Source organism: Lytechinus variegatus, chromosome 10, assembly GCF_018143015.1.
Source record: "Lytechinus variegatus isolate NC3 chromosome 10, Lvar_3.0, whole genome shotgun sequence".
NCBI lineage: Eukaryota > Metazoa > Echinodermata > Echinoidea > Temnopleuroida > Toxopneustidae > Lytechinus > Lytechinus variegatus.
The window spans coordinates 12,679,438-12,698,382 of record NC_054749.1 but is presented as its reverse complement, the minus strand read 5'-3'; the positions used below and the strand labels follow the sequence as shown (position 1 = coordinate 12,698,382).

Genomic DNA, 18,945 nt, shown 5'->3' with positions numbered 1-18,945 from the left:
CGGATGGGAAACTGGCCCACCAGTGCCCATCCTAGGTCCCCCAGGTGCAGGAAGAGGGCGTCAGTGCTGCCATGATATGGAAAGGGCCATTTAAAACACTCCCCTCCTAAGTGGACCATGAAGCATTCCCTACATGGCCTAAATAGACAAAAACAACAACAGAAAACATAGACAAAAGGACACAAAAGGTACAAAGAAGAGGCGACTCAGCTGATCTCCCCATAGGTGAAGCTACTGAAGAGACTACCCTTGCCGGCACTAAAGTTACCAGCGAGAAACCTTCCCTCTTGACCATGCTCGTGTAATCCCTTTACGTACATTAGAGGGAATTATAAATCTTTCCCTCACTTGCACCCAGAAATACTCGACACGTAGTCTGATTGACCCAAAGGTAGGACCCTTCTCCCATTCCACCCATACCCGGTCGATGGGCAGCGGCCCATCGGTAACGCCCACTGGCCTCACCCTGACCGCCTTGTACAGGACTGGCTCCACCTATGCGCTGAACCCTCATGGACTAGCACAAATACTGGGCAATCTTCCAGGCCTGGCCCAGTGGGAATTCCCACCTTTGCGGCCTGCCCTGCAAGAGGCATGACATCGTCCACCATCTCGCCAAATGCGGCCCAGCTTTGGAAAGCCTTATATTCTTAGCAGAGGACCTCTGTTTCGCTCCCCAATAGTACGGCTGCTTGCCCGTGATCCGGTACAAGGGAACCGCAATCCCAGCGACGCTTTTCTTGGGCTTTAATTTGAGCCCAAACTTAGCAAACCTACCTAGAACTTCTTCCAGGTTGTCCAAGTGATCATCAAAAATCCTCCCTAGGACAATTACGTCATCCAGGAACGCCAGGACAATCTGCCAAGTGATCCCCCGTAGGATCAAGATTTCCAAGTGAGGAGGCAACTCGCCTCCCTCATCTACGCTTAGCTGAAGGACCCCTTTATCCACAGTGGGAGGTCCCATCTCCCCCTCTATTTCTTCTGCTTCCCCCAGCACCTCAGAACAAGTCATCCTAAGGTGCCTATCAGTGGAGTTTATAACATAACACTCCAATGTATCCCCAGCCCTGTGAACCGAGCTAGGGACCAGGACCTGTAAACCTCCCTGTGGATTGAACATGAAACCCCCTAACCGTTGATCTAAGACCCCGGTGATCCGCTTGACTGCATTGGGAGGGACAATTACTCGTTTAAGCACATGAACCCGGGCGATTTGCCGCCCAGGATCATCACTGTACCACAGTGGGATTCTCTGGCCTCCCAGCTGCATGTGAGGATCTTGAAGGTGAATTGCAGCCTTGCGTTTGCTGAGGAAATCTAGCCCCAGGAGCATATGATCAGCTATAGGGGCTACATAAACTTCCTCTGAGAACACCTGGTTCCCAAGCTCTATGGAAAGGGGACCGACAATTGTCCCCCGCATCTTCATATCCCGTCCTGCTGCATGCAGGATCACTTCTCTCAGTTTAGGGGGCTGGGGGTCCAGTGACTGCAGGAGCCTATCCGAGATGATGGATACCTCGGCTGCGGTATCGACAACTGCGCTTACTGGCTGCCCCCCTATAACAACTGAGACCTTGAGAGTAGAACGTGACTCCAACCTGCACACCACTACCTCCTCAACCTCGCTTGCACACCCAAGTCCAGGGAGAGCATCTGGAACTGATTCCAGACTGGCTTCGCCCCGGTCTGATATCTGGGTGTTCGAGGGACCAACTGGATCCCCCGCTGCAGCCGCAGTTATTCCCTCTACACAAGTAGCTATTCCTGTTGCGTTGTTCCCGGGGACTTTCAGGCGCTCCGGCATGCCCTTTGCTATTCCTTCAGATGAGCCGACAGATGGCTCCTCTGAGCTACTGGCTAGCTTGGAACCCTCTATTTGGCCTCTGACGCTGGGGGCCGGGGGCTGGCCACCTCCTCCGACCCGCTGGAGTTTCCCTCCTGGTCCTCTACAAAAGAAACTTGCACCTTGGCCCTATTCTCTTGGACCAAGGGACACTTATTTTTGTAGTGACCAGTTTGGCCGCACTCATAGCAACGGTCACCACCAGGTGACCTTCCACCTTCGTACGCTAGCTTTGGCTTAGTCTGAACAGCCTCCAGGACCTTTTTGAGGTCCTGTTCCAACCCATCCAGACGCTGCAGGTCTTGTTCAATGTGGCCTAAGCGTTCTTCTGTCTTGCGCTCCAAGTTTGCTATCCTTCGCTCGAGGGCCGCGTTATTCGCTTCCCATTCAGGCCTACTAGAGATTTGGGGCAGTTCCACTTCACGGACCTCCCTTCCATTAACCTGAGACACTGCTTTAGGGCGCCCGTACATAGCACGGTACACGTGCTGATGCCACTCAATGAGTTTAAGCGCCTCATCCACAGTAGATGGATTTCGCGTGAGTGCATGGCACCCCGCCTCTCGGTTGAGGGCGCCCTGGCACAGGCGAAGGACCACCTGTCTATGTGGGTAGGGGCCATCGACTCCTGGAAAAGCGCGCATTGCTAACTGGAGTACCCGGTCGGCCCATTCAGACAGGGATTCGGTGGGTGCCTGCTTGGCCGCCACAAATTCTAACTGCGCGGATTCGGATAGTCCTTCCTCCCCGAACCGGTGCTGTAGCCTGGATATCAAGTCTGCATAAAGCAAATTTGGCTCTTGGTCTAAGACCATCAGCAAATAATCCTCCGCCTTCCCTTTCAGACCCCAATATAACTGGCTTACACGCTCAGTGGCCGTCCAGTTGTGGTGATCAGCAAAGGCGGTGAATTTCCTGAAGAAAGCCCTCCAGTTACCCTTGCCATCGAAAGTGAGGGACTTTGGCAGCGTGTAATATGGTAACCCACTACCAGTCCCCCTACCTGAGGAAGCATTTGAGTTCGCAGGTGACACCGCCGGACTACTAGGCGGCGAGGACGAACTATACTGGGCTGGGCGTGTAATACCCGCCCGCACCTTTCTTGCACTGTAGTCTGGGGTAGGGGGTGGGGCTGAGGAGCCCCTTCCATCTCCTACCCTGGTCCTTATACCTGCCCCTTGCCTCCCCCCTTGGGAGGGGTGCTTAGCGGGGAGGTCATCACCTCCTGACCATCCGCTAGAATCACCACTTACCTGCATGCATCTACTTGCGTAGGGCTCATTAGCCCCTTCGCATACGAGGTGCCTGGGTCTGCCCCTCAGATCTACACCTGCCCCTCGGTTGCTTGGGGGCTCGGGCCTCCGCTCACCCCATAGTGGGTGCGAGGGGCTGGTGCCCCAGGACCCACTAGTCTGGCTTGCCGCAGGTGGGTAATGATCATATGGATAAGCACCCCCTGGCCCCGCCCCATTCGGGTCTGGTTCCCTGCACGGGGTGCTCATAGTGGGACGCCCCCTGGGGGTAGTGAAAATACTAGTTTCTCCCCCCTGGGTGCCCCCCGAGAAATCTACTCTTGCCGCTAGCTCTCGGTTATTGCACAGTACTGGACTGCACCCAAAAAGCTCAGGGGTTATCTCCCCATGATCCATTCTAATCCCTTGAATTATCCCAGCTAGAGCTGAGCTTAGCCCTAGCGACCTAAACTCCTCAAAGGAGCATACATTGATAGGGATTTTATCTTCCCCGTCCATGTTGTCTTTACCCTGATTGGTGCTACCCTATCCAGGTCCAGTTAGGCTCAATACTAAACCCAACAAAAACCCTGTTGAAGTTATCCCAAAGTTATTCAAAAAGCTAGGCCTAAATCCAACCCAATTTACCTTATTAAATTCTTTCTTTTATTTCCGGTTAGCAATTAATTTACAAAAAAGTCTAAAAGTATACCCTAATTAATTTGTATGGTTAGGCCCAGTAATAAGCCCGACCTAAAACCTACTAAAATTATTTAAACAAATTCGGTCCCAATGTAAACCCAATTTATTTAATAAAAGCCAGTTAATTTCAGCCACCAAAAATTATAAAAACAGTAAAAGTCCAAAAATATATCTTTAACAGTTACTGGTTAGGCACAGTAATGGCCCCACCAAAAACCTGCTAAAGTTATCCAGAAAATCTATCCCACAAAATTAGGTCCAAATGCCAACCCAATTTATCGTATAGAATTCTTTTATTTGTAGCAACTAAAATTATTAAAACCGGTAAAGTCCGAAAATATACCTTTAACCGTTACTGGTTAGGCACAGTAATGGCCCCACCAAAAACCTGCTAAAGTTATCAAGAAAATCTATCCCACAAAATCAGGTCCAAATGTGAGCCCAATTTATCGTATAGAATTCTTGCTTTTATTATTAATTAAATTAATTTAGTCCGGTTGTCACTAATAGTTTACACTAGCACTGCCAAAAAGAATAATTTTAGCTCTAAAAATATTTATATTAACCTTTAAGCCTAACTTATCTGTTATTAATTTACCTCTTTATTTTATTAATCCTCGAAGCTGGTTCTATCACACTACAGTTCAAGTACAGCACACAAAATATTTTATGCACGCCGAATCACCCCACACTCTCACCAAATTTTTTTTTTTTTCTGAACTCCCCACTACAGTGAGTGGGTGGGTTCTCACACTACGCCACCTACGCCGCAAACACCCTACACAGTATATCCGCACACATACGTCCTAGCCCAACCGAAAATTTTGGCTAACCTTGTTCTAGATCTAATCTAGATATATCGAACAATGAACCCAGCTTCGAGGAGCAAAACAACACGCTAAAACAACCACTGCACTAATAATATTATAATCGAAAAATTATACAATCAATTTCCTACCTATTTCTTGCCTCTAACACCTTCCGCAAGGCCAAAATCGTTCTAAATCTTAAATCAAAAACCTTCACTCGGAAAAGAAAATGCTAAACGTTGAGTCGACGATTCCAAAACAAGATGGCGGCGGCGCCGGCCGTAAGCTCGGAAGATATCCCTACGCGGCTGCCCCGCTCCGTGGATCCCCGTTCCGAGCCGTTCTCCAGCCCAGCCGTATCACCCGTGTCCGTCCGCGTCAAGCACCCCAACAACAAAAAGTGCACTCACAAATCACTCGCAAAACGACACAAAATTCACCGAAACCACCAAAATCACAGTCAAAACACACAATCAAATCAACGCAAAGCACTCGTCCACAACTGAAAACATATATAAAAGCACCAAACTAAAAACAAACTCACAAGACAACAACACGTGTATTCTCCTTGCTTTAATGGAATTTTCCGTCACGGGACCGGAACTACCATCAGTCCCCGCGACGGAAACCTGACCAAAAAAGAGAGGGGATGCTTGCATAAAAATGTCCAAAATCAAGACTCAACGTCTCAATTCAGGACAAACGCAAACATATAACAAGGGACAATATTCATAGAATATACTTATTATGACAAGACTTTAAATTTAGTCCTATCACCCGTGATTAGCCCAAGCAAAAACTGATTAATCTCACTCGAGCGGCGACCATTTCCCCCCAACGCAGCGGGGCATAGGGATCAGCTCAACCGATGCGCAATAGGGGGCCGTTAGCTCGCCGCGAGACAATTATTCCCAAATTAATTTTATTTTTATTTTTCTTCTAAAATGCCCGCAAAAGCAAGCACAGTCAGGCTCGCAGCGCCACTGTAGCGGTCGCGCCCCTAGCTTGACCACTAGGTGTGGTATATGAAACCAAGTGAACGTAAAACAGATAAATACCTGTGTTTATCTGTAGAGATTCCTCAGGTGTGTGTTCTTCGTTCAGTTCCAGCTTCAAATACAACGTTCGTCTGGCTCCAGTATCCCAAGTGGTCCAGCGCCCTCTCTTGATAGCCCCTTCGGTAGTGAACCTGTATGGGGGTGGGGGTGACTTACTACAACACTAAGTTCAAGAATTTGAAATCCATTTAAGATCTACTTACCTTATACTTCGCCTTCTGTCAAGAGTAGCAGGGACGGATTTTATTACTTTGGCCCTCTTTTCCATTGCATCTTCTGAAAAATCGTCCTTGTATTTATTCATTTCATATTCCACTGCCGCATCGATGTGCCCGTGGTGTAGGCTGACCCTCGACACCGGCCGGGCCCGGGACAACGGCCGTCCATTTGCGTTCGACATGCTGGCTGCCGCTGCTGGGGCCGGAGGCGGTGGATTGTTGTTATCTAAAATTTTCAACTCTTCTTCTACCTCAATATTGGTCACAGTTGCAGGAGTATTTGATGCCTGTTTTGTCGATCCAGATCCATAGAGATCATCTGTATTTGGTGCTATTTTGTCCAACTCTTGATCTTCTGTAAAGTGTAAGAAGAAATTAAAAAGTTCGCAATCAGGGAACAATCTTACACTTTCAGGTCGATCGCGAACTTTTCGAAGTTTTGACAACTTCCGGATCTTTAATAATTACCGGTGATCGATTATATCGGAACAGCATTAAAACTCCCAAAATGAATCTACAGGTCTAAATTTCAAGGAAATTTAATATACATTTCTATATCATAGCACAAATTGAAAATGGAAGGGGCACAAATCTCTCAGACAAGTCCTGAACACCACACGATAAACTTTAGAGTATTTCACACAAAAAGCACATTAGTTGTTTCATTTGCTGGCTTCGCTCTAATTTTCACATTTTAGCTCGGGCATAATTAATGTAACAATAAATAAAAAACAAATTTTGTGATGATTTAACAAAACATCTAGAAAATAATGTCATATATTTGACATTTCACCGTTCACATGCATGTCACAATTGCCCCTGATACTTTTAATTATAAACTGCTAAAAATAAAACCCAGAAAAGAGAATTGCATAACGTGCGGCGGATTGGAACAGATCTGTCAATCATTCATTTCGAGGAAAAATATTATTATAGCCTTACATTATTTTGTAAGTTTAGAAATTGGAGCTAGATATAACTTTGAATTTAATCTGTCGATTTTCTTTTGTTACAACGCAAAACATGAGTTTTGTCCTAAAGTTTGCGTATAATTTGTTTCATTGAATGAACCTTTAGTGTTTTTGTTCTTTTTCTGTTTATGATAATCTAATGTATCACTTGACTAAAAAAAAAAAAATTAAAACATGAGGTGAGTGTTAATGTTACAGGTTCTTCTCATGTCAAAATTGTAAATCTGAGTAGGGTCCTATAGGCTAATTGGAATGACCACAGAGTGGCCTTATCGGCAAGCTAAAACATGAGAACATTTCATTTTGTCAATAATAATAATAGTATAGGTATATTTACCCAGGGAAGCCGCTTCAGTTCCGAAAACTGTTCTCCCAGCGGGCCCTGCTATCATTATTACTCCGGCTTTTTACAAGGAAAATGGTAGGCCAAACCTTTTCTATATAAGATCAGACATGACTACTTTTGAAGATATCTGTCCATTAGATAAAGATAAATTACCGGATAAATTATAGGTCCTATTTATTATTACAGCCAAAAATTTGGCTGGATTATATAATGTCCATCAGATTAATGCAAATCAGAAGATCAAGAAATTGGTAATAAAGGAATATAAAGGACAGGAAAAATGGGAGTCTAAATAATTTGCTTATCATGTACCCCAACCTTCTTCTGAATAACGTAACCACCTTCTTATTGACTCACCGTTCCAGCATTTTGTTTTTATTTTTAAAAAAATCAAATGCACATCGGACACCCAAATCGGAGGCCATCTCCACAATCTTCACAATGATATAGGTTTAAGTCTTCATGACGAAAAATGCCATCGTCAAATGATTTCTTCTTTCTCACCCCCCCCAAAAAAATATATATATGTTTTTATATATATAACCAGTGGCGTAACTACGGGGCCGCATGGGGGGCACGCCCCCCCCCCCTATCGGCTGGCATGAAAAAAGGGGACAAAGGAGAAAAAGAGGGAGAAAGAAGAGAAACGTAGTGGGGATCGACTCAGAAATTATTGTTCATTATAATGTTATATTATATTATGTTACATTACATAAGAAGCATTTTTTCATAACTTTATACATTTATAACATTATTTGCTCAGGGCCTGTGCCTTCATTGCTCCTGGTGCTCACATAAACTGTTTTAATATAATCCTGTTGTACTAAATCAATATACACCACATTATATTTCCTCGCAATTCGAGTTATTATTGTTCTATGTAGTGTCATTTACTTACTTTTCATGACTACTTGATGTGATTGCCCTATTTTAAGGTCTTAATATAAAATATTTCCTGTCCGTGCTAACGTTCTCATAAGTTGATTTGTGAGATGTCTGCTCTTCATGAATGTCTAAAATCAGTCCTTAAAATTTTAATTTTTCTGATCTGAATATCAAAAATTTTCAGCTCGCGCTTCGCACTCGCACCATTTAGTTAGTTAAATTATACGTACGGTCTTAGTGAATTTCTACAAACAAGCCTTAGAATTCACCTCTTCAGGGATTCATTTCCCAAATTTTCAGCTCGCGCTTCGCGCTAGCAGTATTTGATTATTGAGATGCGTATGATAATAATCATGATTACAATGACTACATAAAGGGCTTCATGTATTTAGATGTAATTCTAAAAAAATCAGCAAAAGATGGCACTTAGATGACTATGCTGATATACTCTTAAATGGATTCCTAATAGTCCTTAAAATGTCCCTGTTTGGGGTCAATATATACAAAATTTCAGCTCGCGCTTCGCGCTCGCATTCTTTGTTTTAGCGAGACAGGTATTTATCATGATTACAAAAAAAATGCTTATAATGTCCCTTTTAAGGTCTGAATATCAAAAATTTTCAGCTCGCGCTTCGCGCTTGCATAATTTAATCAGTGAGATACATATCCGTTTAATGGCACTGCATGTCCTTAAAATGCCTCTAGTAGGTCAGTATACTTGGCAACGGAGCCCGCTTCGCACGCTCCCTAAGTGACTCGAAATTTTGGCTGGTGCCCCCCCCCCCCCATACCGTGACCCACGGTACGCCACTGTATATAATTGATCACTCGTCGGCAATTTATCTTTCAAAAATCCGTTGAATAAAAAAAAGGTCGGAAAGGACCATATAATCATATACACACATATCTTTTCAGTGAACTTCACAACAGACGACATTCTGAACAAGAAAAGAGCCCAGCCTGTATATCCCGTATTAATCATAAAGGATATAGGCCTATTGATTGATCTGCCAAAAATCAATTCCATCAGTCGTAAAAACCAGCTCCACAAGGAAATCACTAAGATCACGGAGCCCATTACTATGTACATCCAAAGTTCAACTGATCACTCGTTGTCGGTAATATTTATCTTTCAAAAATGCGTTGAATAAAAGAAAGTCGGAAAGGACCATGATTATGATATTTTGTTTGAAAACGGCATTACCCACTTTTAGAGCAAGTTCACCCCAACAAAAAGTTGATTCGAATAAAAACAAAATCAAACAAGCATAAAGCTATTAAAAAAAATCAACAAAACTGAATGAAAAGTAAGAAAGTTATGATATTCTGTATAAGGTTTCGCCTAATTTTACAAAACAGTTTTCGCAGGCATATCCTGGTCAGTAGGACCTATATAGGCAAAATGGACCGACGCGATGATATATCGCCCACTTTGTCATGCTAAACAAATTTATGTGGAATTGCCATTTTGAACATTTTGTGGCTCAATCAAACGTGTCCTTATTGTCAAATCAGCAAAAATTTACCCCCCCCCCCCCCCAAAAAAAAATATATATGCCCTTATAACAACTTCTTTTTTTTAATGAAGCAATATTTCAAACTTTATACTTTCATATTTGAAGTCCGAATTTGATGAAATTTTCAACATTATTCTCCTTTTTTCTCTCTCTCTTTATTCAAATCAATTCTGGGGTGGACTTGACTTTGTCAATTTATAGCATATCTTGTATGAAAACAATCACATTAACCACCGAAAAGAAACCGTACCCAGTGCCATCAGTCTCGGTGGGGGCATATGGTGTTCTATTCCGAGGGCGTTAGTCGTCACCGGTTGAGGGGCTCTCTGTCTCTCCAACTCGATATTGAGAGGTGGTAACTTGTTCCCCTTATTCATCAATACCGGTGTATGATATTCCAAATAAATTTCAATAACTCCTTATTCGGTAACGATGGATCAATGGAGCCAAGGAACGCAGCTGCAACTTGAAGACCTTCATCACACGAAACTGCCAAAGATTCAGTCCATTTTGTCCACCATCAAGATTTACCCTTCACCAAAGACTACAAGACTCAAGTTAGAATTCACCATTATATACTAGATCCGACAGATAAATCAAATAAGTTTGATGCTATCTCTACTCCCGTCTCTACGGTTGATCTTATTCTGAGATGGAGATCTAACTGATAAAGGACCCTATATCGCCTGCTGTCTGTCACAGGACGACGCCATTTTGATTATTTAGTTTTTTGTTCGTGAAGAGCAGCCAGGCATGGCATGGAAGCACCAATCGATAAGTTTTTTTTTGTTTCCAGTGATGTCATCGATAAGTACGTTTTCACCCCTAATGTCTGCAAACAGATTACTTGTTTTCATGATGCATTTTCTCTTTCGTAGGGGGTGGAGTAGAAATGGGGTGTAAAAAAAAATATATTTTCCCGCCATGCATGGGGAATAACTTCTATATTCTATTTCTTTAAAAGAGAGAAAATGGTGAGATGGGATCAGTTGAGGAATGCTCCAAAGGAATTAATTTCAAATCATTCGAAGAAAGCCCGTATTCATTCAATTCATATACAATACATTTTTTTACACTAAAGCTTTTAAAGCCGTATGGGTCATGGGCTCAGAGTCCAAACGATGATCAAAAATATATTAAGAAATTGGCCCTATATATTTCTGTAACCAAATGCAATTGATCAAAACAAAATAAATATCTAATAGTGAACACAATAAAACTTCTCCTGGATGAATAATTCATCATGACATGCATGTACTAAAAGAGAAATATCAATTTGATATAACTTCTCCCTATGTTCTTAGTATTTGAGAAGTTTGAATTTTACACAGTGCATGATCCTGCACCCCCCCCCCCCCCCCACCACCCCTCCCCGGGCAGAACCCTTGCAGAGTCTATCATCCAAGAAAGTACACCTTTCTTCACCTTCTTCATCATGACGTAATACCCTAGATAGCTGAAGAATGGAGTTAAAATTGTCTATAGAGATTTGCTCGGTAGAGGAATAAAAGGATGTTTGGTCGCTGTCGGAGGAACGACATGCTAGAGCTTTGTCATGCAAAACGGTAGTGTCTTACTGTTGTGGACACGGTATAAACACAGTCGTCTGTGCAAGTCTATCATGATCACTGGGACGATTATTCCATGCACTGGCGCTGTCCGACGTACTGAGGAGCAAAAAACTTTGAGGGAGCCAGACATGATGAAATGTCGGACAAATTTCAATTAAAAAAAACCTGCGAGAAAACGAACATGATTTTTTGCCATTTTAATACAATAACCCAATTTTGTAATGTATTCCGATTAGGATTCAGAAAATTATCATGATGATTTTATTCATCACTTTTCCTTTCATTTTCTTCCATTTTTTTTCTTGGCCGTGAAACTTTTTTTGAGGAGGGGGGGGGGGGTGTCCCTGGTCTCAAGCGCCCTTTCCCCCTTTATGTACATGGAGGTGGGGTCTTGGAGGTGATGCCCCCCCAAAAAAAATGATAATAATAAATGTTACACCGCTTACAAAATCAATCAATCAATCAATCAATCAATCAATCAATCAATCAATCAATCAATCAATGAATGAATGAATGAATGAATGAATGAATGAATGAATAAATAAATAAATAAATAAATAAATAAAAAGGAAAAGGGAAAGGGTGACATGCAGAGTAAAAAAGGGGGGAAAATTATACACATTGCTCAAGCCTGTCAATCTAACTTTTGTAATTGTTAAAACTTTGAAACTAAACAACTTGTTTAAAGGTTAAAATAATAGTTTTTAGAGTGACGGGCTTAACCAACGTGCTTAAAGATTTAAACAGCGTTTTTACAGTGTGATGTGATATTATTTTCTAAATGTAAAGTGTCAAAATTTATCACAAAATTAGCCTTTCGTATCAAGAGGGTTAATGTTTTTATGATTTGGATTCCTCGGTTATAGGTCGCTCGTATTTTTTTTTCTTTATTTAGGTCCCCTCAAAATATTTTGCATATTGTGCCACTGGTCCCATGTGATAATCTTGAACAATATTTAGTGCACATTCATTTATTGTTATTTTTTTGTTCAAAAACAAAAATAGAAATAGCATGGTCATTTTTAACATCCTACATTTTTTACATACATTCTGTTGGGATAAACTGGGCATTTTGAGAAGATCCGACTCATTATGATTTGAAATGGTTAGAGAAAGAAAGTTGTATAGACAGTTTGAGTAATTGCAATCATATTTGTAATAAAAAACCTCTATATAGTCATATTTTTTGAGGGCGACTCACTTTGTTACAAAATTGGTTCTTGCCAATAAAAAATCCACGACCAATGAATTAGAATGGATCGACATTTGGGCATTTGCCTCCTCGATATCTTGACAAGCAAAGAAAAAAAGCACCCTCCCCTCCAGAAAAAAGCAAGTTAAAGAAGTATCGATCGACATTTTCCGCAACTATTTTTCCGAAGGGTGGGAGGGGGGGGGGGTGTCGCCCGTGAACCGCTGCCGTGCGGCCCTGGAATTGATGAACGATAAACAGAGTACATTGATGGCTAGTTATTAAAGTTTTTAGAAGGTAACAAGAAAGGCCTGGGGGGCCGTGGACATGGTGGACAGGGGCCAGGGAAGCATAGGCCCGGGAAGCGGGGGTGTCTGGGAATTTATTTGGTATACTGTAGTGTATATCATTCCACTTCGTTTAACAAAAATGAAAACATAGACGAAAATCACATGGGAGAGGTTTGATAAACAATAATCTTCATAATTATGAAAGTGCAAAGTCACGACAAAATCAGAACAACGTTGGGAGCGGATTCCATTTTCTTTTACTTTTTTAAAAATATTTTTGCTTATCAAATATTTCTCGAAAAAAATCACATCCATTCGGGAAGATTTTTTTTCTTTTAGTCATTATTTTTGCTTGTTAAATATAAAAAAAACACAAACAAACCATCAGCAATTTCGAAAATCGTTCCCAGGCCCCTACCGCGGGAACTGGGTTGAGGGAAGTTTTCATTCGATCGCTTTAATATTTCCAGAGCTTTGTTCAATTCCAGGCATCGTTTGGCTTCCCACTTCATGCGCATTCAGCATGCTCAGGATAACTATAATGACCCCCGCTGTATGTCGCGGTTTTAATTGAAAACCCCCGCTGTATGTCGCGGTTTTAATTGAAAACTGATATCTTTCAAGCAAACATTTCGCATTGTCAAAGTTTAGTTTCTATGTTGCCACTGACAACATATTCATCGGAGAAGTACAATGAGGCTGTTATCTCTGATCATCTCTAGTGTGAAGTGGGAATGTAACCAGTTATACCTTGGTCACATTCCCGTCACATTATCCGGCGAGTCAAAACAGCCGTTTGAACATTTTTTTTTTGTACCAGCTACATTATGTGGTTTGAATAAAAATGAATAAAACGACTGCTGTAGAGCAAATGTGACCAAGGTATTATACTCTCATACTCAGAGATAAAAAGGCAATTAAAATAATGTCATACTTATATTTTCACAACCTTACATTGTTTGATAAGGGAATGTTTTTTGTACAATGGTTTAAACTTTAATCAACTGTATATGCTACACAGTACAAACGTAGTTTGATGTTTTTACACAACGCTGGTTACGATATACCTTAAAATAGGTCTAGTTTTAACAAGTGTTTAAAATCTTAAACAACCAAGTGTAATTTTTGTTAATTTTCAATGAATTAAGCATGGTTGTTTAAACTGTTAAACAACTATTGTAAGATTCATACAGTAAGCAGTGTTGTATAGAATTTTAAACAGGATATTTACTTTGTAATATTGGCAGGTCGACTAACTTTGTAAGTTGACATTGTGACTGTCGACTTATCAGGTATGTTGTCAAGTTGAAATCAATGTCGTTTTTCTAATCCACTTCTGAAATGTTACATGCAGTGGCGTATCCAGTCCGAGCAAGAGGGGGGGGGGGGGTCTTATAAGCAAAATGTTAAGATGAAATTTTCAAATTGAGGGTTCCCCCCCAAAAAAAAAATACAATTAGGGCTATTTATGGGTAGCTAAAAGTGTACATAATGTATGTTTTTTGATCAATATTCTTTTTTTTTGGGGGGGTGCTCATAACCCATTCAAAGTAATGTGTGAGCGAGCGAAGCAAGCATGTATATTTTCAGTACACATAGTTTGGAGTATTGTCTTAAATGATGTATGCATATCAGATATATCATGAGACTGTAAAAGCCTTCAAATATTATCTGATGAAACAAGTGAGCTTAGCAAGCGAGCCTTAAGAAATTACTTTCGGTTGTTTAAAATCATGTGGAAATTTCTAAGAAGAAAAAAACAGGATCCCTTTCCAATGACTAAATGAAATTTCAAAATAAACGAAAGGGAAATATTCCAGAGGACAGTAGTGAAATGAAGTCTCGGAGAGAGATTTATATCATGGATAAACACCTGTTTGCTTGACCCTGTCCCTCCATGTGTAGGCATATTATTGACTGGATACTTGGAAGTTTAGGGGTAGTTCCCAACCCACCCCCCCCCCCTCCACCTTCCAATGAAACGATGCACGACCGACAGAAAGGGACAACGCAGAAGATACACTCACAAGACACACTCACACTGCAAGTACCCCCACACAAGACTAAAGCAACACTAGGAGACAGGTAATTTCTGATGCCAGCCCCACGACCATGGAACAAACTTCCCCCTCAACATTAGGAATTCAACAAATTTACATAATTTGAAGTTAAACTTAAAAACCTATCTATTAATTCCTATAGCATGTACAGCACCTAGCAAGCTCTTGCAGCGCAATACATAGAAACAGTTTTTGCGCTATATAAATGCATATTATTATTAGAAGAAAAGCAGAAAAAATGAGCGGGGGGGTAATGAAAGGAAGAGGGTGAAATGTGAACTTATTGTCTGGATATTCTGTTACAATCTGTCACAAAACTTGATTTTTCCTAATAATGAGTCTATTTTTTCTCTCTCGCTTAAACTTGCTCTTTCGGGATTATGCCATTTTTTGCCCCCTCATAATGTTTGATGAATAATTACGCTACTATGATGGTTAATCAGTATCTTGGACCTGGACATTTCCCTTATCCTCTTAAATTTGAAAGTTGTTACACCAACACTGTAAATGCACCAATGCCGATGATAATGGTGATGTCGCATGGTAATGATGCTGTTAACAATGACGAAGACGATGATGATAGTAATGAAAATGTGATGATGATGATGATGATGATGATGACGATGTTGTTGGTAATGATGATGATGATGATGTTGATGATGATGATGATGATGATGACGAGGTTGTTGGTAATGATGATGATGATGATGATGATGATAATGACGAGGTTGTTGGTAATGATGATGATGATATGATGATTATGACGATGATCATGATGTGCGAATTGGCGGGCAATTACAATTCAAAATGTAATAGGGGATCCCCTTTTAGCTTCTCCTTTCATGCACAATATAATCATCTATACCTCCCGTGAAGCCACAGTCATTGAAAAGGAGGGGTTTCAAACAAACATTTGGCATGATCTAACACTACCATTGACCTACATGTAACCGGGCAACACATAATTTCCTCTAGAGGAAAATTAACGTACACTGTTAAAAATAATTCAAACATTGTTCTTTACTATGTGAATTTCACAGTAGTTGTTTGAACAACCATGCTTGAATTATTGGTGATTAGATATTTGAATTGAAAATTGTTGTTTAAGATTTGAAACACTTATTTAACATGTTTAAACAAATACTGTGCGATTCAGTAACAGTGTTCTCTAAATTGTTTTTAACAGTAAATATTTATCAATTACTGCAGCGCTAAATAATAGTCATTATAGTTGTTTGGATTTCATTCATCGTCAATTTGAACTGGCAAAATAAATACTTCAAGTTTCGATTTCAGAACCTAATCATTACTTGAACGTAGAACAGATGATTTATTATTTTTTTTGGTATATATGCTTTGAACCAATTTACATTTACTTCCCAAACGAAAATTAATTTGATAAATTCATGACCATGCATCTTGAGTCAGACTCCTCGTCCACCAATCTATCATGATAAAAGTAATTCTGAATTTATATTTAAAAAGGTGAACGGTCATATTATACATGTCAACTGACGGTGGGGGCCACGGGAGGGGGGGGGGCGGGGATCATGCATGGGGCCGCCGCTCTCAACTTTCAGCGTTTCTAGAAATGTGTTTGTAATCCCCCTCAAAATACAACTTATAGTTGCAGAGCAGACCACCGGATACCTTCATATAATGATAACAATGATAATGATAATAATGATGATGATAATGATAATAATAAATAATAAATAATAATGACAATATCAATGATTATTATAATAATCTTGATAATATTCATACATGTATTTGGGAGTCGCCTACAGAATAGTTGATTTTTTTTTAAAGATGATCGCAGTATTTACTATCCATATTGGTACTTGTAGACAAGTATATTGCCTGTAGAGTTTCTACAGAATGGCTGGGAGCTTTCGATTAAAAATTACGTAACGTTTCCATGGTTATATTGCCGACAACATGTCATCAACGTACACTAATCATGATAGAAAAAATCGAATCAAATCATACAGTATGAAAGTGCCTTTTATAGGTTTCGCATGGCATAAACATTCTACGATCAATACCAGTGAAATTATATTAAATTAGAAAATATTATTCCCTCAAGACGATGAAAATATAGCGAAAATAAAACCTTGGAGAAAATTGTATTGTATGCAAGTTCACTAAGTCATTTTTTTAATGTAAGCTTGGCCCTGATTTAGTTTTACGAAAAATGTGTTATTGCAAAACATGAAGAAGCACAAGTCATGTGCAAAAAGTTCTGGCAAACAATCTTAGTTTCTAACTTCACCTATAATAATTAAAAAATAGACACAAATCATATAATAATGACGATAACGTTACGTATAAGATGATGTTGTTGTTGATGATGATGATATAATGGTGATGGGGAGGACGGTAATGGTGATGGAGGTGATGATGGTGGTGGTGGTGATGATGATGATGATGATGATGATGACGGTAATGATGATGATAGTGGTGATGATGATGATGGTGATGATGATGATGATAAAGATGATGATGATGATGGAGATGGAGATGATAATAATGATGATGATGATGATAATAGTGATGATGATGATGATGCTGCTGATGATGATGATGATCCTAGTGATGATGATGGAATGTGATGATGATGATCATCATCATCATTATTACAATCTGATGATGATGACGACGATATGATGATTATAATGATGATATTGATGATGATGATGATGATAAGGAGCAACACCATTGTTTAAGGGTATAATACTCAGACCCGGCTCTTTTTTATACCTTTATTTCATTTTCTCAATATATTTTCCTTCCCCTCCTCCAAATTCCAAGTACTGAAAAATAATTTAAACAGCAAATTGGACGCCCCTATCGGCCTGTCCCCCATGTGAAGCCGCCCCTGATATTGATGGTGCATGTATGCTGATGTGAGTGATGTCACAATGTCTCGTTAATCCTAATATATATAGGCCTATATTAAATAATTATGATCAATACATGAATATTATTCGTGTAAGATAACAATGAACACAAAGAGAACATGATTGAACATAACACGCAGTAATGCTAGTATAGGAATATACCACAGAAGATTAGGTCCCCTACCTCAGATAATTATTTTGTATCTGGAGAGATTTTAATTGATGGGTCTTTACAGTATAGTTCTATGCATAATGCCATCAATAAACCCTATACAAAAGTTAACCCGTTCGTAGGATGAGTGACAAAATCCATTCAATCAAAAGCGCGATTTCTCGTGGAAGACAATTTGAAGTAGACTATGGTACCAAGTATTACTAACCTCGCATGTTGTGTGAGTGGTACCAAGTACCACCTTTCCCTATATACATATATATATTTTAATCTGTTCGAAAATTATGTTTGAACATCCGTACATAATCATAACACACAAACATGACAAACATATAGTTTGAAATTCATTTCACTATCTGCTATAAAGCTCATTTCAAAATTACATACATTTAATTACAAAACAAATGTATAATCTTTTATTGATATACATGTAATCATGAAAATTAAGTGATATATTATTTAGCATACCAAAAGCAGGGTTACTCCTCGCCGCCCGGTCGCCAGCATGCTCGTAGTCGTATAGCATATCATCGTTGAGAATATCATCGTAATCTTCCATGATGTCGACACCTGTCCAGTTTCACTCAGCAAAATAAAACTATCATGACATTAATTGTCCCGACGCACTTGGGACTGAAACTGAACTTGACTGAATATTCCGATGATACCCCCAAGACTGGCAGTGCTCGATCGTTTGTCGGAAGAATATCATGAAGTTCTAATCTACAGTGCAATGTATCAAATTGTATCCCGATTGTGGTATCATATACCGGTGTGCGTGTGTGTAGAAGATGTCTGTGTATGCATTGATGCGTATTACATAATGAAACGGTGCGTTGTCAAAATTCTTTTATCTTGATGAATAGAAGAAAGAGATCTTCGTCTTGCTCCGAGGGAGATACTTGTCACAGTGAACACAGTTGTGGCGAGTACCAGAATCTATGTACTATTAATTTAGTCGCATTCACAAACAAATTAAATATCACATTATGTTTTCATCAAAACAGGAATTTTGACATGGAGCTGCATGCAGGCAAAGTAATGTTTCTGGGGGGGGGGGGGGTGCATGTGAGAAAATGAATTTCATAAGGTAAGAAACCAAAATAGAGTCCAGGTTAAATTACCGGGGGGAGGGGTGCTGGCTCCACCATTTAATATCTTCTAAAAAGG

General features: G+C 40.2%; 1 protein-coding gene across 2 annotated transcripts in view; it reads right to left on the bottom strand.

Moving 5' to 3' along the window:
* The window catches only part of LOC121423289 (transmembrane channel-like protein 7), a 63,930-nt gene extending 45,354 nt beyond the window's left edge, over positions 1-18,576 (bottom strand). Inside the window, exons 1-2 of one of the 2 annotated variants that reach the window (XM_041618624.1) lie at positions 18,244-18,576; positions 5,854-6,223 (exon numbers count right to left, since the gene is read on the bottom strand). In XM_041618624.1, coding sequence (XP_041474558.1) covers positions 5,854-6,223; positions 18,244-18,334 — 461 coding nt within the window. In that variant the 5' untranslated portion in view covers positions 18,335-18,576. Of the gene's footprint in view, positions 1-5,853; positions 6,224-9,837; positions 10,099-18,243 lie in introns of those variants that run through there. The other variant, XM_041618623.1, reaches the window with a different exon arrangement.
* Positions 18,577-18,945: the final 369 nt, after the last annotated feature.